General features: G+C 40.3%; 1 protein-coding gene and 1 long non-coding RNA gene across 4 annotated transcripts; both read left to right on the plus strand.

The window, feature by feature from the left end:
* Positions 1-796: 796 nt before the first annotated feature.
* On the plus strand, positions 797-17,388 carry LOC143140777 (progranulin-like). The gene is made up of 8 exons (XM_076301867.1): positions 797-1,425; positions 3,098-3,238; positions 3,674-3,982; positions 4,206-4,313; positions 7,456-7,590; positions 13,734-13,874; positions 14,319-14,432; positions 16,572-17,388. Exons 1-8 carry the CDS (start codon positions 1,411-1,413, stop codon positions 16,722-16,724), a joined length of 1,116 nt encoding a protein of 371 aa, XP_076157982.1. The 5' UTR covers positions 797-1,410; the 3' UTR covers positions 16,725-17,388.
* Positions 7,597-13,715, plus strand: LOC143140705 (uncharacterized). 3 transcript variants are annotated; one of them, XR_012990678.1, is made up of 5 exons: positions 7,597-7,739; positions 8,097-8,216; positions 8,336-8,404; positions 11,214-11,271; positions 12,902-13,715. It is a non-coding gene; the product is annotated as an uncharacterized LOC143140705 (long non-coding RNA). The 3 variants fall into 3 exon arrangements; XR_012990679.1 differs by lacking the exon at positions 8,336-8,404; XR_012990677.1 differs by lacking the exons at positions 11,214-11,271; positions 12,902-13,715 and having other exon boundaries at positions 8,336-10,104.
* Positions 17,389-21,254: the final 3,866 nt, after the last annotated feature.

Raw genomic sequence — 21,254 nt, forward strand, 5'->3', positions numbered from 1 at the left:
CTGTGAGACATGAGTAGAACACGTACTCATAAGTGTCAGGACGCAGCATTGTCTCCCTCTGCATCTGAAGTTCTGGGTGGCGAGGGTGTCCCGCTAAAGGGGGAGGGAAAAGTCAGGGTTCCACCGTTCCTGATGTAGTCATTGGCAAGTGGCAACGCCGACACCAGATTGGCGGAACTGGTGTGGGATTCGAGTGGTTCTCAAGTTAGCGCCGAACAGGGAATCGGGTATGCCTTTAGACGGGATCAAGTGTGCATTCCAAGCCTGTATGAAATTGCGTATCCCAAACGTCCCATGTCAAACAGTGCTTGGGGTAGCAGCCTATAGGCCTGTATAGCCTAGACTGACGTCGATGGCAAAGCATTCTGCTTTGGGGAATTATTTGCTATGGTATGGCATGACCATGGTATTCAAATATACTGTACGTTCAACATAGGCTGAAAGTTATGTTTAACGTCCCATCTCCCAAGAATCGGCGAAGTTTTATTTATTAATCTCTAAAGTAATGAGTCAAAATCACGAACAACTTCAGGCGGCGCTCTCGTCCACCATATAGTCTGGCCCAGCTAGATGGTGTTCTCCCCCCGGTGCTCGTGGTTCAGTCCAACCACAAGCGCAAAAAAGGAAAATTAGAAAAATGACGTATAATTTAAATTTTTAACTTCTGACCAGAAAACCGTAATTGTGCTCAATTGAAAATCAAAATAAGCATCAATAACCCATTTACTGTGCCGTCCTAAAGAATGGATAACGGATTTTTAAGCCTATTTTTATATTTTTTCATGTGAATTCTGCAAATAGAACACAGCACTGCAAAGCGTTACACGGACCGGACACAACTAGTTGCACGGATATTCTAAAGCATTTGCTGTTTGTTAAAGATTGGGAGAAATGTATTTTGATGTGCACAAATGATTAGATGATATGGAGTTTGAACAAGCAGGTTTTGAGAATTTCAATTCTGATCTGAGATGCAAATGGCCCTGCAGTATCCTGCCCTTTTAGGCTTTTAGGAAATTTTCCAAACTGCTTTTTCAAATCCACACTGATTCTTTTAGTGAATTCTGTCATATCTTCCAGTACATCTTTTAGTGTTATTGCTTCAATGTAATTGCATTAATCCACAATACCTTGGTCTTCTGTAGTTCTAATCCCTGGACAGGACTCGGCATGCCATGCCATGCCGTAGTGGGTTGCCCTTGTGGGTTCTCTCTTTGCCGTTTAGGAATTTGAATGGAAAAAATAGTGGCCCATCCTACTACTCAAAAGTCCACCCCTGTTGAAAGATTCTGGCTATGCCACTGCTTCCACAGCAGTGGTTTCTGTTTCGCTTTTAAAGGGTTTCAAAGAATGTAAACGAACGTCAGAGGAGTGGTGAAAAGAAAAGAAAAAGGAGAGCATAACACAGTGATGATTGCTGTGAAAGTAAGGCGAGGACGTCCATTCAGACATATTTCTTTCTTTATTTTCATGAAGTCTTCATGTTTTGTGATTTGTGTCATCACCAGGGAGGATTTTGATTTCTGCCAGAGGAGGTTTGAATTAGATGAGATTCAACTGTGACAAGTCTCATCTTGTTGCACTGCATGTTTTGGGGTTGGGCATCTGCTGGATAACAGAATCGTCTGTAATTGTCGTCCTATTATCCTGTTAGTCAATTGAAGAGTTATTTGCAACAGTAAGGACACGCTTGCATGGGTATTGTGAAATGGATCAGTTCCTTTTACTTGACCTGGTAGGCTGTGTTGGTCAGTGCCTATAAGAGGCCTTATACTCGCACGTCTGTGTTCATTCAGTTGTTTCTGATTATTGTCTCAATTTAATTTGCTTCTGTCTCTCGATAGTTGCATTTTCTGTGGTATCCTGTCCTGGTTTTTGTCATGGTCTTCACTTTGTTAAGCAGTAGTGTGATTTTTCGCTTTCTTCATTTGATTGTCTGCATAGGCTGGGGCCTATATGTGTGTTTCTTTAGGTTCTAAAGCTGATAATATGTAATGGTAACTATTTTTTTTTTAGTTGGCAAATTTTCATGATCAATCAAAACAAATGATCTGTGGTTGTCCAGCAACATTGCTCAAGAAAGTTTTATCACCTTTAGTGTTCTTTTTTGTCGACACATATGCAGACGAGAAAAATATAAAAGCATGCCATCATATATTTTATGTCATATATTACAATATTAGTTTAAGGAAGCAGACCAGGAGATAATCAAAACTATACAGAGACAATGTACCATTAAGAAAGCAAAGGCTGCTTACTGATAGTTGTGGGTTGCATTTTGGGGGCTTGTGGACATTCCAACTCTCCCAGAAGCTCGAGGTGTTTCCTAGCTGCATATTCATAGCGTCTCCCTGACGCCCACAAATGGCATTTACTCCTGCAAATCACGCAATTACACAATGTTTTAGCGAGTTTGAGGGACAGATAGCACAAATGACAGGGAGAATCAAAGGGAGAGCATCCTGACTGGTCTTTCTTTGTGCTATTTTTGCAGACCTACTAATCAATTCCCTCTGTGAGTGGATGTTACAGTCGACCTCTCTTCCTCATTCATTGTCAATCAGCCAGTAGTCAAAGCGTGCTGGTGGTTTCATGGTAGGCTACCTCCCTGAAATGAGGTTCTGCAGGTTGGGATGCCTGAGCTTGGTCCCCATCTCCTGTTTCTCTCCACTATACCTGTGATATAGCCTATAGCTAAACCATAGTTTATCCTGTTGCTGGAGAGGTCTGTCCACAACCCATTCCTTCTGCCAATTTAATTCTACAGACAAAAATAAAAACAAAAATCGTGCAATTGATCATCCATCACATTGATGGATTTTCTTTTCTAACCATTCAAATGCATTGTAACACAAATGTTCAAAACAGCAAAAGTAAACAAGAAGGAAGTGCGCTAAGGTAGCAACTTACATAGCCTGTCCCATCAAATCATGCTTTTTTTGTGTGTGTGTCACAGCCAGAACACAATGTCTCCACTCTGGTGAGAATGTGGGGATACTAAAAAATCAGTTTGAAGTAAAGTTTGGATATCTGTATTGTTCTGTACATCACAGTACAAAAATAGGGTGTGCCATGTAAGGTCTTTGTTTTGATGCAGATGTTGGCCCATGCCGTGCTGACATCCCTCTGTGTAGGGCTGGTCTCTGCAACAGTTGTTTGCCCAGATGGGGGTCTGTGTCCAGACAAGAACACCTGCTGCCTGACCACGAGAGGATATGGCTGTTGCAACGATCCCTTTGTAAGATCATAAAGACTTGTATATGTAAGCAACAAGACAAACTGAAATCAGAATCAGAGTTGTAGCGTAGAGGTAGTAACATCAGTGTCCTAGACCCTTTCAACTGCATAAAGAAACATGTGTGTTCTAAAGGCATTTCCGGTGGCGCAGAAAACAACATTGAGCTAACGGTAGCTTAAAAATTATTATTTTGCTATGCTAAAGTCAGATTCGTTTTCATTTCAAAGTATCTGTGTTGGTTTTGAACTTTTCAACCGGAAACCCTCTAGGGACAGATTGGAAAGGGTCTTAAAGTCATACAGGCTCAGTGCTTATGGGGACCAGGTTGGAGTCCAACCTAAGGTCATTTGCCAAACTCTGTTACGTAGCATAAAGTGTTTCATGGTGTAATGATTGTCAAGTGTTTTCATGGCTTAACATATTCCTATTTCCCAGGCTGTCTGTTGTTCTGACCAGTTGCACTGTTGCCCAGCTGGCTACCGTTGTGGTGATGCAGCTCAGTCGTGTGTTAAAGACGGCCTGCCATGGTTCAGACTGCAGTGGCCAATGAACTCGCCTGCCAAGGAGCCTGAAACTGGCCCTCTCAAACTCTCCCTTCCTGATTCTGAGACAAACGCCATTCAGGAGAAGCCTACAGACCTGTCTGTGGTATGGTGTAACCATAACCACACCACTCACCGCCCTGATGGTACAACATGCTGTTTAAGCCCTTATTTTGGCTGGGGTTGCTGTAACCACCCACTTGTGAGTGAAAAAAATAAATGCATTTTTCTTATGTGCTGACACATGACTTGCCAGTGAGTGACTACAAACTATTCTTAATATCCAAATAATTAGACTAGAGACTATTCCTGCCAATGATCCATGTATATTGGCCATGCATTATGTTATGTTTATTTCAGTAAGGTTTTACAGTATTAGACCGATTTCAAATGCAGGCTGATTGATTGATTGGTTTGGTCTTTAGGCGCAGTGCTATAGTGATGGCATCCACTGCTGTGCACATGGCTACTACTGTGACAGCACCTCTACCCAGTGTCTGAGAGGTGGTGGTCAGCGCAGATCTGCTACCTATGTGAGGGGAAACAACAACATCCATACATAGAGCACCTGTGATACTGCAACACTGCTATGGGTCTCATGTGCAGAACTTCACATCAGTGGGATTCATCCATCAGCACTTAGGATGTACACTGCTCACTGTCTGTCATTGTCTGTCATTGCTCCCTGTTCAGTGTTAGCTTCATTCAAATAACACCCATAGATTAAATGATAAGGTTAATATATCCATCAAAAGAACCATTTAAAATAAAAATGCTACATGTTGGAAATACATTTTTAAAAAGGTGACCTAAAACCAGGTTAGGGGAATGTATTATTATGACTTTTTTAGTTTTAGTTAGAATAATTTTTTTTCTTCTGGATTTATAAGAATTTTTTTTTTTATTATTTTCCCAGTAAGTTTGTGTAAATGATTCCCAGGACACTGACAGACCATGAAACATCGCTCTGATCATTTTGACCCCCCCCCCCCCCCCCCCAAAAAAAAAGGAGGGTGGGGCTGATACAGTTTTCTGTGTATATCTCGATAACCATATGGCCTGGCCTACGAGGACCAAATATTTGTTGTATGTTGGTCTTAAGGGGCTATCTCAATCCATCCCATAACCACTCAGGGATATAGAGCCACCTAGTTAAAAATGAAAAAGCAAAATTAAGCGTTGTAATCAGGAATCTTTTGCTGACATGTTCAGAACTGCACACAATTTGATGTGTAGGATCATTATGACAGCCTCTTACTGTACACCAAACGGTCTGTAGACAGTGGTGTTGAGTGAAATGTTGCCAGATGATGTTCAGATGCAAAAGCCTCTAAACCAGGGGTGTGTGTTACTGTTGAAAGTAATTGTGGTGAATAATTACTTAATATTAATCTTAGACTGGCAAACTTCAGGAACACTCAGGAATCAGGTTTATCCTGTTACAAGCAGAGAGGGTAAAAATGGTCTATGGTCTGGAGGCCATGGCACAAAGGCCATGGCCTCGTGTTGGATCAACCTCTCTCTCTCTTCTTCAGTTCTCCATGTTCTTATTCTTCTTAGTCTGACAAACATTGCAGTTTAGTTACTTTTGTATGGGTTAAACAAAGGAAGAATTTGGCGCCAAAACAAGCCAACATGGTTGGTTCTCCACTTGGCATCAGACACACCTACTCACACCTACTTCACACCTATCTGAAGATCATGAGGAGAGATATCTTATATATATCAGAAATATCACTTATAGAATGTTCCAAACATTCTCACAATCAAATCATTACAATCCTTGTACTGAGACTATTACAATGATACCAAACATGAATATATTTACATTTCATGACACATGGATACATTATATCAAGGTAACATCCTTTGTCTTGTGGATCTGATAGCCCTTGGAACCAGTACATTAGCATTTCATTGGGGGAGGGGAGGGTGTCTTTGTTTTAATGCCAGGAGGGGCCACATGGCTAAAACTTGAAACACAACTAAATGTATTGCTATCACTGTGTGTTCAATATTGTGTGTGGGGGGGGGGGGGGGGGGCAGATTCTGTCATGGCATGGGTTATCTTCTTCAGGTACTTGTTAACAGCCATGTCAATGAACAGGAAACTGGTTTGCCAACTTCAAGTCAAAAATGGAAGTTCGTCACTACGCTAGTGCAGAGCCTATTCCACTGACAAAGATGTGGAGATGGACGCAGAGCTCTGAGCAGACTGTAAATCTGATTCAATTTGATGTAATTCAAAGTTAACTTTCTCGCGAGTCATTTATCACAGCAACTACTATCTGTGACTAGCACCGTTGGAAAGCTCAAATCATGTGTGACGTGAACTATGAGCAATTCAACAGAGAGGAATGGGGGCCATAGCTTTCTTGTTATTGTTGTACATCACTTTGGACAAAAGTGTCTGCCAAGAATCATAACCATACAGCCATATAGCCATAACCATAGCCATAACCAATTGTAAAATAAAAAACGGAGTGTCTATTTACACCCCTGGTATGAATAGCCTTGGCCACACAGCTGAGCTATTCACACCCTGTGACTTAACAACAAAAAGACATTGCTCACGTACACAAAAAACATGGCGGACATTCGTTTTTTCGTCAGCATAAAGTGAATAATTCTGAAAGGTTTCGGCACTAATATCTGTTCAGATTAAGTTTTAGATTGAAAAGTTGTGTTTTATTTTCATAATCTTGTTTCAGTGAACACATACAACTGTCAGTTTGTTAGTTAACAGAAATTTCGTGAATATGAATATAACACGCTCTGCTTGTGGAAGGAGAGGGTGCAGTGGTCACAGACAGGGGTTAGTACGTGGGGGGCCGGGGTTCAATTCTCGTGTGATGCTTTTGGCAGAGTGAGTTTGCATGTGTACCAACGTCTCTGGAGAGAAGGCGCGCAATTTGAACAAGAAATCGGTTCTCAAACGGAAGTTTTGATAGCAACAATTAGCTAGTTCATGCACCAGGGTGTAAATAGCATACAGTACTATATACACCAGGGTACAAATAGCATCCACTTCTAACTATACATTGATGCAAACAGCATGAGACCTTATTCAGAGTGTATTACACAGCTGAGCAATTCACACCCTGTTACTAACAACAAAAAAACATGTTGCTTGTTTTTTTTTTTTATTATTATTACATTGTGTGATCAATATGCCAGAATAAATGCACAGGGGTGCAAATACCATACAGTGATATTTGTACTAGACGGGGTATTAATAGAACACATTGCTGTGTGCACGGGGGTACGAATAGCATACATTGATATTTGTACCAGATGGGGTACTAATAGGACACATTTCCTATTTTGTAAAAGCGAAGGAGGGGAAATATCAGTTTTTGCAAGTAGCCTTCCCTGCTACGTATTTTGTTGTCTTAGATTTTGCTATCGGGTGTTGTAGGAGATATTGACAGCACAATAACTTATACAAAAGACCAAAGAACAATGTTTGCATTTGTGGAGAAGGATGGTTAGTGTGTTCTTCCTACAGCTCATGGTACCCTAAGCTATTTTGTTGCTCTGATTAGTTAGGCCTATCCAACTGAGTGCAGAGGCATTCCCAATGGAGCAATATCAGACTCATATTCTGACTAGAAGAGTATGACATGTCAGGGTAGAATCTTCAGTGAATTCCTAGAATCTGTTTGGTCTTATTAGAACTTTTCAGCTGCTGTCTACCAGTCCGAAAGAAGAAGCACAGGAATGAGAGGGTTGACACCAGCAAGAAGAAGCAAAAAAGGAGATAAAGTGCCTCAAGAAGGAGATGGCAGACAGGAGGAGAAAAGAGGACCTTGAGATGGACATCAAGGTGAAGAGTGTGAAGACTGTGGTAATAGCTCTGGATAAGGGGAAGGAGAGAGCCCAGGATGAAAATGCAGTGATGGCTGTCCACCATCCTAAGATCTAGCATTCTGATCCAGAGTTCAGCAAAGAGGACTGCAGTAAGTATCATACTTTCAGTTTAGGTATGTTTTGTGTTTTGGTGCGCTTTGCGTGCATTTATTCATCACCATCTGGTTACAGTTGGTAACTGTGTATACCATTGTCTGTACCACTACCCGTTCATGAACCATGGGCCCCGACCTATAAGCTTGTCTAGCTTCCTTGGGGGACCCATTCACTCTACCCAATTGATTCTGTCCCCCTACTGGATTATTGTAATGTTTGAAGTGGTATTGTGAATAAACTCAAACTCAATATGGGTGAATAGCCTACGAGTCTTGAAGAGTCCAAATGGACCCCTACATGTTAATGTTATCAGACTTCAATCAGAATCATCCTTTCATATCTCTCCACAGATCCGGAAGAGTCAACTATTGAAAACGGGAGACCTCAGCTGGACGAGGAGGAAGGTGGGAGCCCATTCCCACTGCATGTTGATGGAGATGGTGATCAAGAGTTCAGCAAAGAGGACTACAGTAAGTAGGCCTATCACATTTTCAAATAGTTGGATAGAGTTGAAATATATTAATGTTGTCAGACTTTGACTAATTTGTCATTTGTGGGTGTTATTTGATGGCTCCGAACAAGTCATCAGAACTTTTTGACAGACAGGCCGAATTTGCAAACATGTGCAGGCTGATTGATAGACAGAACAGAGACACAGGTGAGAACCAGGAGCAGACCGAAGAAAGGCACTCTGAAAGAGACTCTGTCCGACAGCAGTATTACACTACAGCTCCTGCAGAGGGAGACAAATAGACAAAACATAGGAGGACAATCTACAGAGTCTAATAATAAAGTCTGCTAATAAAAAAGTCTGCTAATAAAACCTCCTCTTCTGAGCCAAATCTGGGTGTTTGTCTTATCTGAACCTGAGTCAGGGTTCTCTTTCTTCAACATCAAATTCAAGGACTCAAGACAACATAATTTGAGACACAGATCAAGGTTAAAAAAAGTGACTCACAGAATTCCATGGCAATTAGGATCTGTGCATTTTTTCAAATCATTAACATTTGCACAAAAGTACATTTCTAAAATCAATTAGTGCAAACTGCACCACATAGTGGATTACCTAAGCAGTATCTCGCTCAAAATACTTACTTTATGTTTCAAAAGTGAGTATTTATGCCAATGAAACTGTCAGTGCAATCAACAAGTCCTTACGCCATTGCTTGAACAAGATAGTCAAACTGCTTTGTCAAGTTGTCAATATGACAGTTTAATCTGTAGTATTTTTTAATATATAATGAGAAATGCACAAGGCACTACTTGCTATGTGGTATCAACGGTGCTATAGCTACAATATTTAAAAAAAAGTTAAAAAGAGTTTAACTGTAGTTACTGTATTGTACTTTTTGCACGGCAATCTGCTGACAGACATTGATTGTTACAGTATAAAATAAAGACTTACAACATTTAGTCCTTGAGCCACACCCCCCAATTTTGGTCAATTGATATTCAAGGGGAATAAGTCTCATAGTAATTTTTGACAAGGTATACCACCCTACAATTAGAAAAGATGTGATAGCATTGCATTTGGGGTAGCTCTTTGTGTTTTATCAGCCTGTTTATGTTCATTATATGTCTATGGATGGATATTTTACAGGTGAATAGGCTATACATTTTAACTAATAGATAGCCCCACAAAACTTACACAGCTGATTAATTACATTAAACATTCACAACTCTGAACCAGAAAACTCCACTTCAGGATTTTATAGAGACTGTTCATATATCATTTGCAACCTAGTATGGCATAGGCCTACCTGTCAACCCTCCCGTTTTTTCCGGGTTTCTTACATATTTGAACTTTTTTCCTGTTGTCTTCCCGTTTCAATATTTTCCTGTAAAATATTGCGTAGGCCTATTTAATTCTTTCATAACATTAGCTCTCAGTCTCTGTACTGTTTTCCTGTTGCTACTCATTTGCCCTTCCAACGAAACAGATCTTAGAGTGACATTAGCCTGTTTAAGATAACGGTGTGGTTGTTGTGAGAGCACATTCTGACAACAATCTGTAGGCAGTCACGTTAAAGCTAGCTTCACAGCTTCACAGCAGTTGAGTCTGAATTCTTGTTGCAACAGAAAGACAAGAAATGTTTTGGGTTAGAAACCCAGGAAATCTCCCTTATTTTCAAAGCTCAATGTTGACAGCTATGTAGTATGGAAAGTATATAGAAGTTCTGGAAATATATATAACATGGGTTTTCAGCAAATTTATGAAGACATTCTCAAAAATACAGCATTTCAGGAATAACATGTCACCAAAATGAAAAACAAATAGAGGAATTTTGAAACTGACCTTATCCAATGTCAGTTCCATCCAAGTTTTATCCAAGATTTCTGTACTTGAAATGTATGCAAATTAGTGCACATTCCATTAAATAATGAATTATATTTGATATTTTATATATATATATATATATATATTATTTCAGAATAATGTATAAATATATATTTATACATTAATATTTATACATTATATATTTATAATTTAAATACAGTTGTGCTCATAACTTTACACCCTGTACATACACATGCTGCTAAAGTTGACTAAAAAGAGGAATAAAAAATCTAATAAAATCAAATCTTTTGGAAATTGATCTTAATGCCTTAATTAACAAAATGAGGAAAAATCCAACCTTTCAGCACACCAATTTTCTTTGTGAATGCATAATTATCGTAAATAAATAAATGTTCTTCCTCAAAATAAAGAGGCCATAAGTACCCTTAAAATCCTCATATAGAGGCAGGCAGATATTTATTTTTAAATGCCAGTTATTTCATGGATCCAGGATCCTGATAAAGCTCCCTCTTTGGAATTAAAATATCCCCACATCATCACATACCCTTCACCATATCTCACAATTGGCATGGGGTACTTTTCATAAGATCATCTCACAATGCAAATCAAACCAGCTATTAGGTTAACTGAAATAAAACCATGCCAATCTCTAGTTATGGTGAAGGCTATGTGATGATGTGGAATCAGAATTTCTACATTTTCACGGGGAGGAACCCTCAGACCCCCGCTTATGATCCGCAACCCCTCTCAGAAAATACCTTCAACGTCTCTGACTTGCCGTGCAAAATATATTGGCATGAAACTGCTTTATTATATTGTGACCCCCCAATGTTGACCTCAATTGCTCTTTTCAAAAGCATTTACTGTTTGTTAAGATTGGCAGAAAATGTTTTTATGATGTGCACATGATAAGATGATATGGAGTTTGAACAAATGAATGAAATGCACACAGTCCTGCATGCCCTTTCATGGGGACTGACGAGGCATGCTAATCACAGTTCCATTTCAGGCAGTCAATAGACTAGTGGAAATCCTTATGTGCTCGCGCATTGGTCGAGAAACATGTGTATAAACTTCTGTCATCATGTGACCGTGAGACCACAAGGTACCATATAAATACCAATATGTGGGTCATGACGGTCTCTTTCTTCACTCTCATCTGGAGTAGGTTGCCCTTACAGACTGTCTCTTGGATCAAGTCGATTTGAACCCCTTCCTGAGTTAACGTGAGTATTGAGTTGTCTGTGTGCTGATTGGCTCCACTCACTCTCTCATTAGCTTATTTACAATATTGTGAGTGTCTGTGTGCTCGGCACTACTCATTGATATCTTGTTTATCTTATTGATTGGCCCTGACGTGGAAGCTTATTGTCTGGGCAGACAGGTACATACTGTTTCTCAGAGCCGCACATATTCCAGGGATCACAAACTGCACAGCAGAAGGGGGTGGTGGGGGGGATTGGTGTCTCAACAAGGAAGTGGCTCAGATGTTGCGGAGGACATATGGCAAAGCAGAAATAGATTTGTTCGCCACCCAGCCGTCATCACCGTGCCTGTGTGGTGAATTTTTAGGAAGATCCCATGTGTTGTCAGGCGGAAGCCAAAGGATGGTGTCGTGCACATGTGCAGACACGACACAGGCCTACTGCAGATTATTTAATAATATTTGTGACAGCTTGGTGAGCTCATCCACCAATGCAATTTATTGAGTATATACTTATTGGCTACAAGGCGGTCGGCCATTTACATAGGGGGCAGACACCCGGCCAGGGTTGGCCATACGAAAAAAAGGGGTGTTTTGATAACATACAAAAACTTTCCCCAAGAGGAGAATCCTCAGAACGTGTGCACCTTCTCCCCAAGGCCTGGGTCGTGGAATCTCCGCTGCAGAGGACATCCATCATTCACAACTCCTGCCTGGCGACACTCAGTCTCTGTGCATTTCAGAGCTGTACCCAGGAGGACTTGTGAATAAAAGGCCTCAAGCGGCCACTTTTCATCTCAGAATATCTCCGCTGTTTTTTTGTTCAGTGCCAAGTTAAAAGTTAAAAGACAGTGATTTTTTCCACGACACCTGTCTTGCGGAGATGAATCTGCCAGGGTCCCTGGGCCAGGACACCCTAGCTCACGAATGTCTAAACTGCCAACTTTATGCCTTTCCTCCTTCCTCTCACATCTAGATGACTCTCACCTGTCTCTCAAGTACTTAAATATATTCAGAGCTTATTGGATGCTGGCTAGTCTCCAGCCACAATAAAGGTTTATGTGGCAGCTATTGCGGTCCATCATAACTTGGTAAATGGGATGATTTTGGGTGTTCACAGGCTAATTGCCGCCTTTCTTAAAGGTCCTTTTTGTCTGCGTCCACCAAACCATGTGAGAAGTCCACAATCGAATTTGGTCCTTGTGCTGAACCCATATAAACTGGTGATTGTGATTTTATCAAGCACTGTAGTTCTTCCTGGATTAACATTGTAATGTTGTTCCTGGGACAACAACTCTTTAACCAGTCACTGCCATGTGACACTGACAGTATAACTGCCCAAGGCCAAGTTGTTATAGGATCGATCTATAGCAAATGATTAAACTTTAGGACCAATGCAATGCAAACTTAATGACCCAGGTCACACAGTCATATGATAGCCCTGGTTATGGACCAACTTCTTTATGATGGCCCTGGACCAACTTTATGATGACCTTGGAAAAAACAAAGCAGACAAAACTCTTCTGCAGAGCTTTGTTACTATTCCTATTTTGCCACTATTCTGATTTTGATTATTGTTTCAATGTAATTGCCATTGATCCACATTACTTTGGTCTTTTCCCTGTTGATTTTTATGCTTTGGTTGTTTCCAGCATAGATGTCTTTTCCTGCATATGGCTATGGTTGTGAGAAAAAAGAGGCAGGGTCGTCAGCGAAGTCAAGATTGCAGGTTGAACAGAGTTGAATGGCGGGGGTCTTCAACAAGATCTTCAACCAGTCCCTATCCCAATTCACCATCCCACCCTGTCTGAAGTCATCCATCATAGTCCCACTGCCAAAAAAGTGCACTTCAGCAGCCTGAATGTAACCTAGTGGGTTTTACCCATTGTGATAATTTGTAAGAATATTAAAATATATGTAATATATTGTAGAATATTCATTTTTCTTAAAATATTAACAGATTTTACATCATTTAAACACTAACACTAACAGAAACAATCAGAGCAGCAGAAGCAGATAGATTTGAAGATGAACAAGTAAATACGAATGCAACAACTTAAAAGAAACTTGAAATCATTTGATTGTTCAGTCCAAAATTACTACAAAAATAGGATTTTAAAACGCTGAACCTTGATCAGCCGTATAACACGGAGAAACAAAGAAGCTTAAATAGCTTACCTTGGCCAGGTTTTTTACTTCCCTGAGAAAAGTTTGATGATCCCTGACCCTGAACCCTTGCATGGACAAGAGAGCGAGCCTCCATTAAAACCAACGTTGAAAACATTGAAGGCGGTAGGAAGGATCTACTGTTTTATTTTATTTTACCAAGCTTGGTCTTTTTGTTTATTTGTTACTTTAAAAAACAAATCTCCACAACTCAACTGGTCAAAATTTGGGGACACTTTAAAATCGTTTTGAAGTTAGGTTTATATCTGTATTGATCTGTATCACAGTGTGCCATATAAGGTCTTTGTTTTGATGCAGATGTTGGCCCATGCTATGCTGGCATCCCTCTGTGTAGGACTGGTCTCTGCAACAGTCGTCTGCCCAGATGGGAGTCTGTGTCCAGACAAGAACACCTGCTGCCTGACCAATGGAGGATATGGCTGTTGCAACGATCCCTTTGTAAGATCATAAAGATGTGTATATGTAAGCACGCAGAGGTATATTGGGAGAGTCATAGCGTAGATGGAGCATCAGTGTCCTATAGACCCTTTCAAATCCATAAGCAAACGTACGTTCCCCAGGCATTTCCGGTGGCACAAAACACCATTGAGTTCATAACAAAACATAATTCAAAACAAACAAAACAAAAACAAAACAAACAAAATTCAAAAGTATTAAAGTGACATTTTTTACATCGTTACGCTAAAGTCAGATTGATTTTGATTTCAAAGTATCTGCGTTGTGTTTTGAACGTTTCAATTAGACCCCCTCTAGGACTGAAAGGGTCTATAACTCATACAGACTCAGTGCCCATGGGAACCCAGATTTGAGTCCGACCTGAGGTGATTTTCCCAAACCCTCTTGGCATAAGGTTTTTTGTGTTCATTTATGTGTTGCATTCAGGAGAAGCCTTCAGACGTGTCTGTGGTATGGTGTGACAACAAACAGTACTGCCCTGATGGTACAACATGTTGCAGAAACCCTTATTATGGCTGGGGCTGCTGTAACTACCCACTTGTAAGTGAAAATGAGAAGTAGTTGTCTTTCCCATGTGCTATTTGACACATGACTTGCCAGTGACATAGACACCATTCTTAATATTCATATAACTAGATGTACCGCAGAGCGGTACAAAATATGACCGCCGCCCAGTCCAGCACATTTTTTCCACAAAAATAAATCACGCTGAAAGGCCTATATGATTCTAACTGTCTCACTAAATTGCATTATCCACACTCAATTCTCACTGATATCTGCTAGACAACAAGTACCAAAACATGATTAGTTCATAGATTTCACATATAAAAAAATAAATTTTATACAACCCCACCTCCATCTTGACTGTTCATATTCCTGAGAAATTCTTGAATTGTGTGCATGTACATGTTTATGTTATGCGTGTGTGTGTGTGTGTGTGTGTGTGTGTGTGTGTGTGTGTGTGTGCGTGCTTGTGTGTGTGCCTGCGTATGTGCCTGTGCATGCAAGCGTACATATGTCTACTGTGTGAGTATGTGTCATACGTATGATTACTGTGAATGTATGTGTGTGTGTGTGTGTGTGTGTATCTGTTTGTGCACATATGTGCACATGAAATGGGTTAACATGACCCCTGGAGGCAAACATACGGAAAAAAATGGTCATCCTAGGCCCTACAGTTCTTAAGATATTCACAGAGAACTGTGTCTGCCCTACCCTTCTTTCGGGGGTCCAGTCCAGCGGGGGGGCTACAGATCAAAACGAAAAATTACGGTTCCATGCTATCCATGTGGGGGTACATGCCCACCAAGTTTTGTGTACCCCGGTCTTTCAGTGTCCCGGGAATCCTTGTTGGTGTACGTCACTAAATGTACACATAAATTATTTTATTGTAAGGCCTCCCATGAACGAAAGTACACAAAACTTGGCATGCATTCGGAGGGTGTCATAATGATCCTACACTTTTAATTTCGTGCAGTTTTGACCTTGTCAGCCAGAGATATTGTGATGAAAACACCTAATTTTTTGCTTTTTCATTTTTAACTAGGTGGCGCTATACATGAAATAAGTGGTAATGGGATGGGTTGACATGCCCCCTTAAGACCAACATACATAAAAAAGGTGGACCTCCTAGGCCCTACGGTTATCGAGATATTCACAGAAAACTGTCTCCGGCCACCTACAGGCCAGTTGGTGTATAGTAACATAAATTAATTTATTGTGTGGCCCCCCATGAACGGAATTCCACGAAACTTGGCGTGCATACAGAGGGTGTCATAATGATCCTACACTTCCAATTTTGTACAGTTTTGACTTTGTTAGGTCACAGATACCTTCAATTACAACACCTCATTTTTACTTTTTTGTGTTTAACTAGGTGGCGCTATACATGAAATGAGTGGTTATGGAATGGGTTGACATGGCCCCTTGAGATCAACATACAAAAAAAAAAAAGGTCCTCCAAAAACCGTACGGTTTTCGATATATTGTTACCCCCCGAAAAAATTTTTTGCCTGAAGAAGACCCAGCAGGGTCGAAACGTTGCATTAAATATTGGGAGTCAAAAGCAGTGTTGCGGACATTATCTTTTTTCATTTGAGTATAGTTTCCTTTGTCCTGCACCTGCCAGAAGGTGGGATGTGCACACATTAACTGTTTGCTGAACCCATTTCATGTGCACACATGTGCACAGATACACACACACACACACATACATTCACAGTAATCATACGTATGACACATACTCACACAGTAGACATATGTACGCTTGCATGCACAGGCACATACGCAGGCACAAACACAAGCACGCACGCACACACACACACACACTCACACACACACACATAACATAAACATAACACAAACAATCAAGAATTTCTCAGAATTATAAACAGGCAAGATGGAGGTGGGGTTGTATAAAATGAATTTTACATGTGAAATCTATGAACTAATCATGTTTTGGTACTTGTCTAGCAGATACCAGTGAGAATTGAGTGTGGATAATGCAATTTAGTGAGACAGTTAGAATCATATAGGCCTTTCAGCGTGATTTCTTTTTGTGGAAAAAATGTGCTGGACTGGGCGGCGGTCATATTTTGTACCGCTCTGCGGTACATCTAGTTCTAGTTTTGCAGTACTGATTTCAAACACAGGCTGATTGATTTTGGGTTTGGTCTTTAGGCTCAGTGCTGTAGGGATGGCGTACACTGCTGTCCATATGGCTACTACTGTGACAGAACCTCTACCATATGCCTGAGGGGTGGTAAGCGCAGACCTGCTACTCCCAAGCTTTCAGCCCTCAGATCTACCATGAGGGAGAAACAGCAACTGTGATGCTGCAACATTGCAATGGGTCTCATGTGCATAACTTCACATCAGTGGGATTCATCCATCAGCATTCAGGATGTACACTGTTTAGTGTTATAATGCTCATTGTTCAGATTTAGCTTCATTCAAATTACACTGATTAATGAAATTATAAGGTTCATACAATCATAAAATCATCTGAAGTAAAATTGAAATACTGTATATATTTTTTTACATGTTGTTGGAGTATCATTTACATTGGGAAATAAAAACCTAAATCTGGTCAGGGGGAATTTGCATGCCATCATACCAAAACCTGAAACTTTCTCAAAGTCCAAGACTCCTATTCAAAAGTTTAGAACTTAGACATGAAGGGGCAATTGCTCTGTTGCTAGATTAGCCACTTTTTAGAGTTTAACACGGTTTAACACGAATACCGTATACGTCACGTGACTTCTTACTCCCCATTACTGTGTCATCAGCACCTCTGGTTTAAAACCAGTTAGTTTTCATATCCCGCCGGCGGGACCCCCTCCCCCACCTCCCCCCAACATTCTAAATCAATTGTATGCACCATATTGCTATGTAGCATAGTAATGTTATACACCATTTCAACTTTTTTCATGTACAATCTGTATGCTTTACATTTTCAGATTAATTTTATTATGTCTCAATTAAATTTGATCCCTCCTCCGCTTTTGGTGCTACCCTGACTTCTGGCTGCAGTGTAGCTGCAGCACCATAAGTAGATGCAACATATTGGGTACTGAAATGTTCACAAGAATCCATAGAAATTGAATCTTGTTGTATTATCCAATATTAGTTGTACAGATAGTTTAGTTAGTATAGTTTATCTTATAGATAGTTAGTTTAGTTAGTATAGTTTATCTTATACACACTAATTGAACCAACAAAGTAAATGCAAAAATAGAGACTTTTTTGTAATTATTCCATATTTTGTGTAGTCAGTCTATATCAGAACACCTGACATACAATCTAAATAGTCCACAAGAAACCTCAAAGTGTTGCCTTTCATTTGAGACCAGGATTATGCTTAGGGGTTCATGTGCAGTAAGCATTTGAGTTTCAGTATGCATTTTGGATAACAAAAAGTCCTATGGGGAGTTTCCATAGGCATTTTACAAAACGCATGAGCATACCTTGGCAAATAATGGTCTAAAGAACTCATATTTTCATTCTATATTGATCTACTTTTGCACACAGCCTCACAAGACCTGGTGCTAGGGCTCAGTTGTGTTTAGGGATATCAAGTGACCCAGAGGGATGAAATGTGGTTCAGAGATGCTTGTAATCCGGCAGAAAGAAAAAAAATATATTCTAGCCTCTGTAACTCTGTGTGAGTACATCGCACAGTTATTTTGACTGTTTCCTACGAAAACTACAGGTTCTCAGCTTTTTATAGAAGTCCAACATTTGATGGTAGGCCCCAAAAGGTGGGAACAATGCCCTTGTAAAGGCACCGTGCAATTTCAGGCAAAAACTTGAAATTTGCATTGAGATCTATGTGTTAATCTTCTATTGCATTTTACTTTGATCTCAATTGCTGTCTTCAGAAGTTTTTTTTATATCAGCTAGGCTACTATAGAGCACCTGTATGTGCTTCTACTGAAGTTTATGGAAAGAGCCGAGCGGTTTTATCCCAGAAATAGACCAATATTATCCTCTCTACGACAACGTAAACTGTCAGTTGGGAAGAGCTCAGACGACAGCCTGCCCTGAACACACCAGCTGCAGTCTACCTGTGACTCGCAGGAGATAGCCTATTGCTGAATTTTGTTTGCAATAAATACAGCATGGGTCGGAAACAGGCGGCCCTTGGGCCAAAGATGCAATAATATTTGGCCCGCCAGATTATTCTGGTATATGACTTTTTAAATCATGTTTATTTTATAATAAGTCGAATGACCCTGTATAGGCCTTAGCTGCACTGCCAAATTTCCAGCAAGTGCTGGTTCTCCATTTGTAACATATATTTTAAAATCTAATTGTGTGTTTTTGTATTGGTAGTTGTACGCCTATTTATCTATTTCTGGTGCTGAATTGGGTGCAGAAATTATTTAATTTGATAACATGCTTTCTAGCTTGGCCACATTTGGTAAGATGCTTTAGGTCAGGGGTTCTCAAATTATATGGAGCCAGGGACCCTTTGGGTTGAAAGATTTTAAGGACTAAACCTAATTGAATGTTTTAAGTAGCCCCCATTGACTGATTTAGTGTATGCCTAATCCTGTGAACATTTCAGATGCAACACCATTGCCAAACGCACATGGCAGCAGGTGAAAATGAAACACAAAAACATTATTCAGAATAGTAGGTTTATATAGTTATAGCTTGCATTAATATTTCTTAATTATGAAAACATGTAGGCCTAGCTTATAGCCTTCACTTGGCCTCTGTTTACAGCTAACAAGAAAAAGGTGTCTTTGAACACTACTGTAGGAGGAAAGGCACCAGAGTGTTTTACAGAAGAGTTGGCCATAGCAAATAATAGTGGAAGGCCGATTATGGAGGGGGTTGAGGGAGGCATTCGGTCGGATTCTGGTGCTGTGGAAATGTGTAGCCTTTATGTGCAGGGTACAGTAATATGACATTCAACAAGTTTGTTAAAATTGTGATTTTAATTTATTAGGCCTAGGCCTACTGTAGGCTATGTCCGATTTATTTTAGGCTATTCTTGCTCAGATGTTCAGCATACTTTAGGCCTATGTCCGATTTATTTTCGGACATACAGTATTCTTGCATCACCGATGGAATACATGAATGTCCACGTAGGCTACGGGCATTGCTATGAGACGTCTTCCTAGATCATCTGACAAAGATAACGAATTCCCTCGGCTGACAATATATATCTTCATAGAGAATATCGTCCGGGTAGGCTATATATATTTTCTGGCGGTCTCTAAAACCCCTCGCCCTGCGAAGAGAGTCCCTCACGATTTGCGCTCCAATGTCGTATGGATCATCCAGGTACGCCGACATGTCTCAGGGGGAAATTGTTAGTGGAGCGGTGGTACTTATAAAGGGTGTGGTTAACGGAAACCTCGGGTTAACCAAGAACATAACCTGGTCGGAGCAGGTTTGAGATGCAGCGTAAATTGCCATGACAGCATACCTCGGTTAAAACCTATCCACCTTTCGTAGTAGGCCTACGGGTTAATCGGGAAGTTACGCCACACGTGATCAAGTTACTATAGAAGTTACCCAGATAAGCCAGTAACCCCGCTTCGTAGTACAGGCCCCAGGTAAGTAAGTAATCACCTAATGATAGAGCGATACGAAAATTATTAAGTCAGAATAAGTAAATTAGATACAAAATAAAAACACAATATATGTATGTGACAATATCACCTATTAATTTGCACTGGCCTTGACTGTATGGCTAATAAATCAATCAAATTATCTGTCTGTCTAACTCTAAAAACGTACATGGACTCTAGGTTCAACCTATTCAGTCTGGGAATTTCCCTTACAAGACTAACTGGGAGGATTACACTGGACCTTTTGACATGTAAATTCTGTACACAACAGAACACAATCACATTTAATCCATACTTCAATTATAGAGCTATAGAGCAGTTTAACTTTGCGTATATATATATATATATATATATATAAGAATTGTCCATTTCCCTCTTCCTCAAAATGTGTTCTCAGAGTGTGACGGGTCAGGATATTGCCAACTTGCTTCTATCAAATCCACTGGCCTTTGAGAAGGGTGAGAATATTCTGTCCTCTGGCAAAGGACACCAGGCCCTTGTCAACCTGATCATCTCTAGCAAAAAAGAAGTAAGACTTGCAGTCAGACCCACAGCAGTGACTGGTGGTAGTACAGATGTGAATGAGATCTGGGTTTACATTTCAGTATGAACAAACAAAAAAATAATAATTTGGTTCCATGGTTTGTGTATATTGGATTGGGTAATTGCATGTGTAATGTTTTTGAATGTCAAGATGTGGAAAACGTATTGCCCTCTGATATAGGAAGCTGAGCAATTAGCCTGTGTAGAGTGAAGCTCTGTGGGATCATTGGGTCATCCTGAAGGGCTTTGCCAAAGGCTCATGTGATGAGATTGTTATAAGGTAAGGATGCTGGTGCTTTTAAGAGAGCCCCGACCATGAATAATGCAAATAAAGAAAAAAAACATGTTGCCAATTATACATATACACAAACCTGCCTTAACATGGTGTCTTTGTAACGTCACTCATTTCATTAGGCTTATCGAACACCTCAAGCCAAATGACCCCATGAAGACCTATTATCAAGTCTTGTTGGGAATAGTACCAACAGCTGCCTGTGTAAGTGTCGGTGTCATTTTGGTTGCTCATTTATGTGTGTGTATAAGTTTGTATGTGGACAAATATTGTGAATGGATAGTGCAAAGGCCATGAGAAACTCCACGTGTGGTGGAGCAGCGGTGACGTCACCAACTGGCAATTGGTTGACCTATAAGTTTGATTTCCAAATCCACCGCTGCTAATCATCAAATGTCTGCTAAATACCGCTCAACAGCTTAAACTTTACAAGGACCAGACGAC

This window comes from Alosa pseudoharengus, unplaced genomic scaffold (assembly GCF_046254945.1).
Source record: "Alosa pseudoharengus isolate Yale_2024_CS ecotype anadromous, Long Island Sound unplaced genomic scaffold, YU_APseudo_1.1 YU_APseudo_1.1_scf_23, whole genome shotgun sequence".
Taxonomy (NCBI): domain Eukaryota; kingdom Metazoa; phylum Chordata; class Actinopteri; order Clupeiformes; family Clupeidae; genus Alosa; species Alosa pseudoharengus.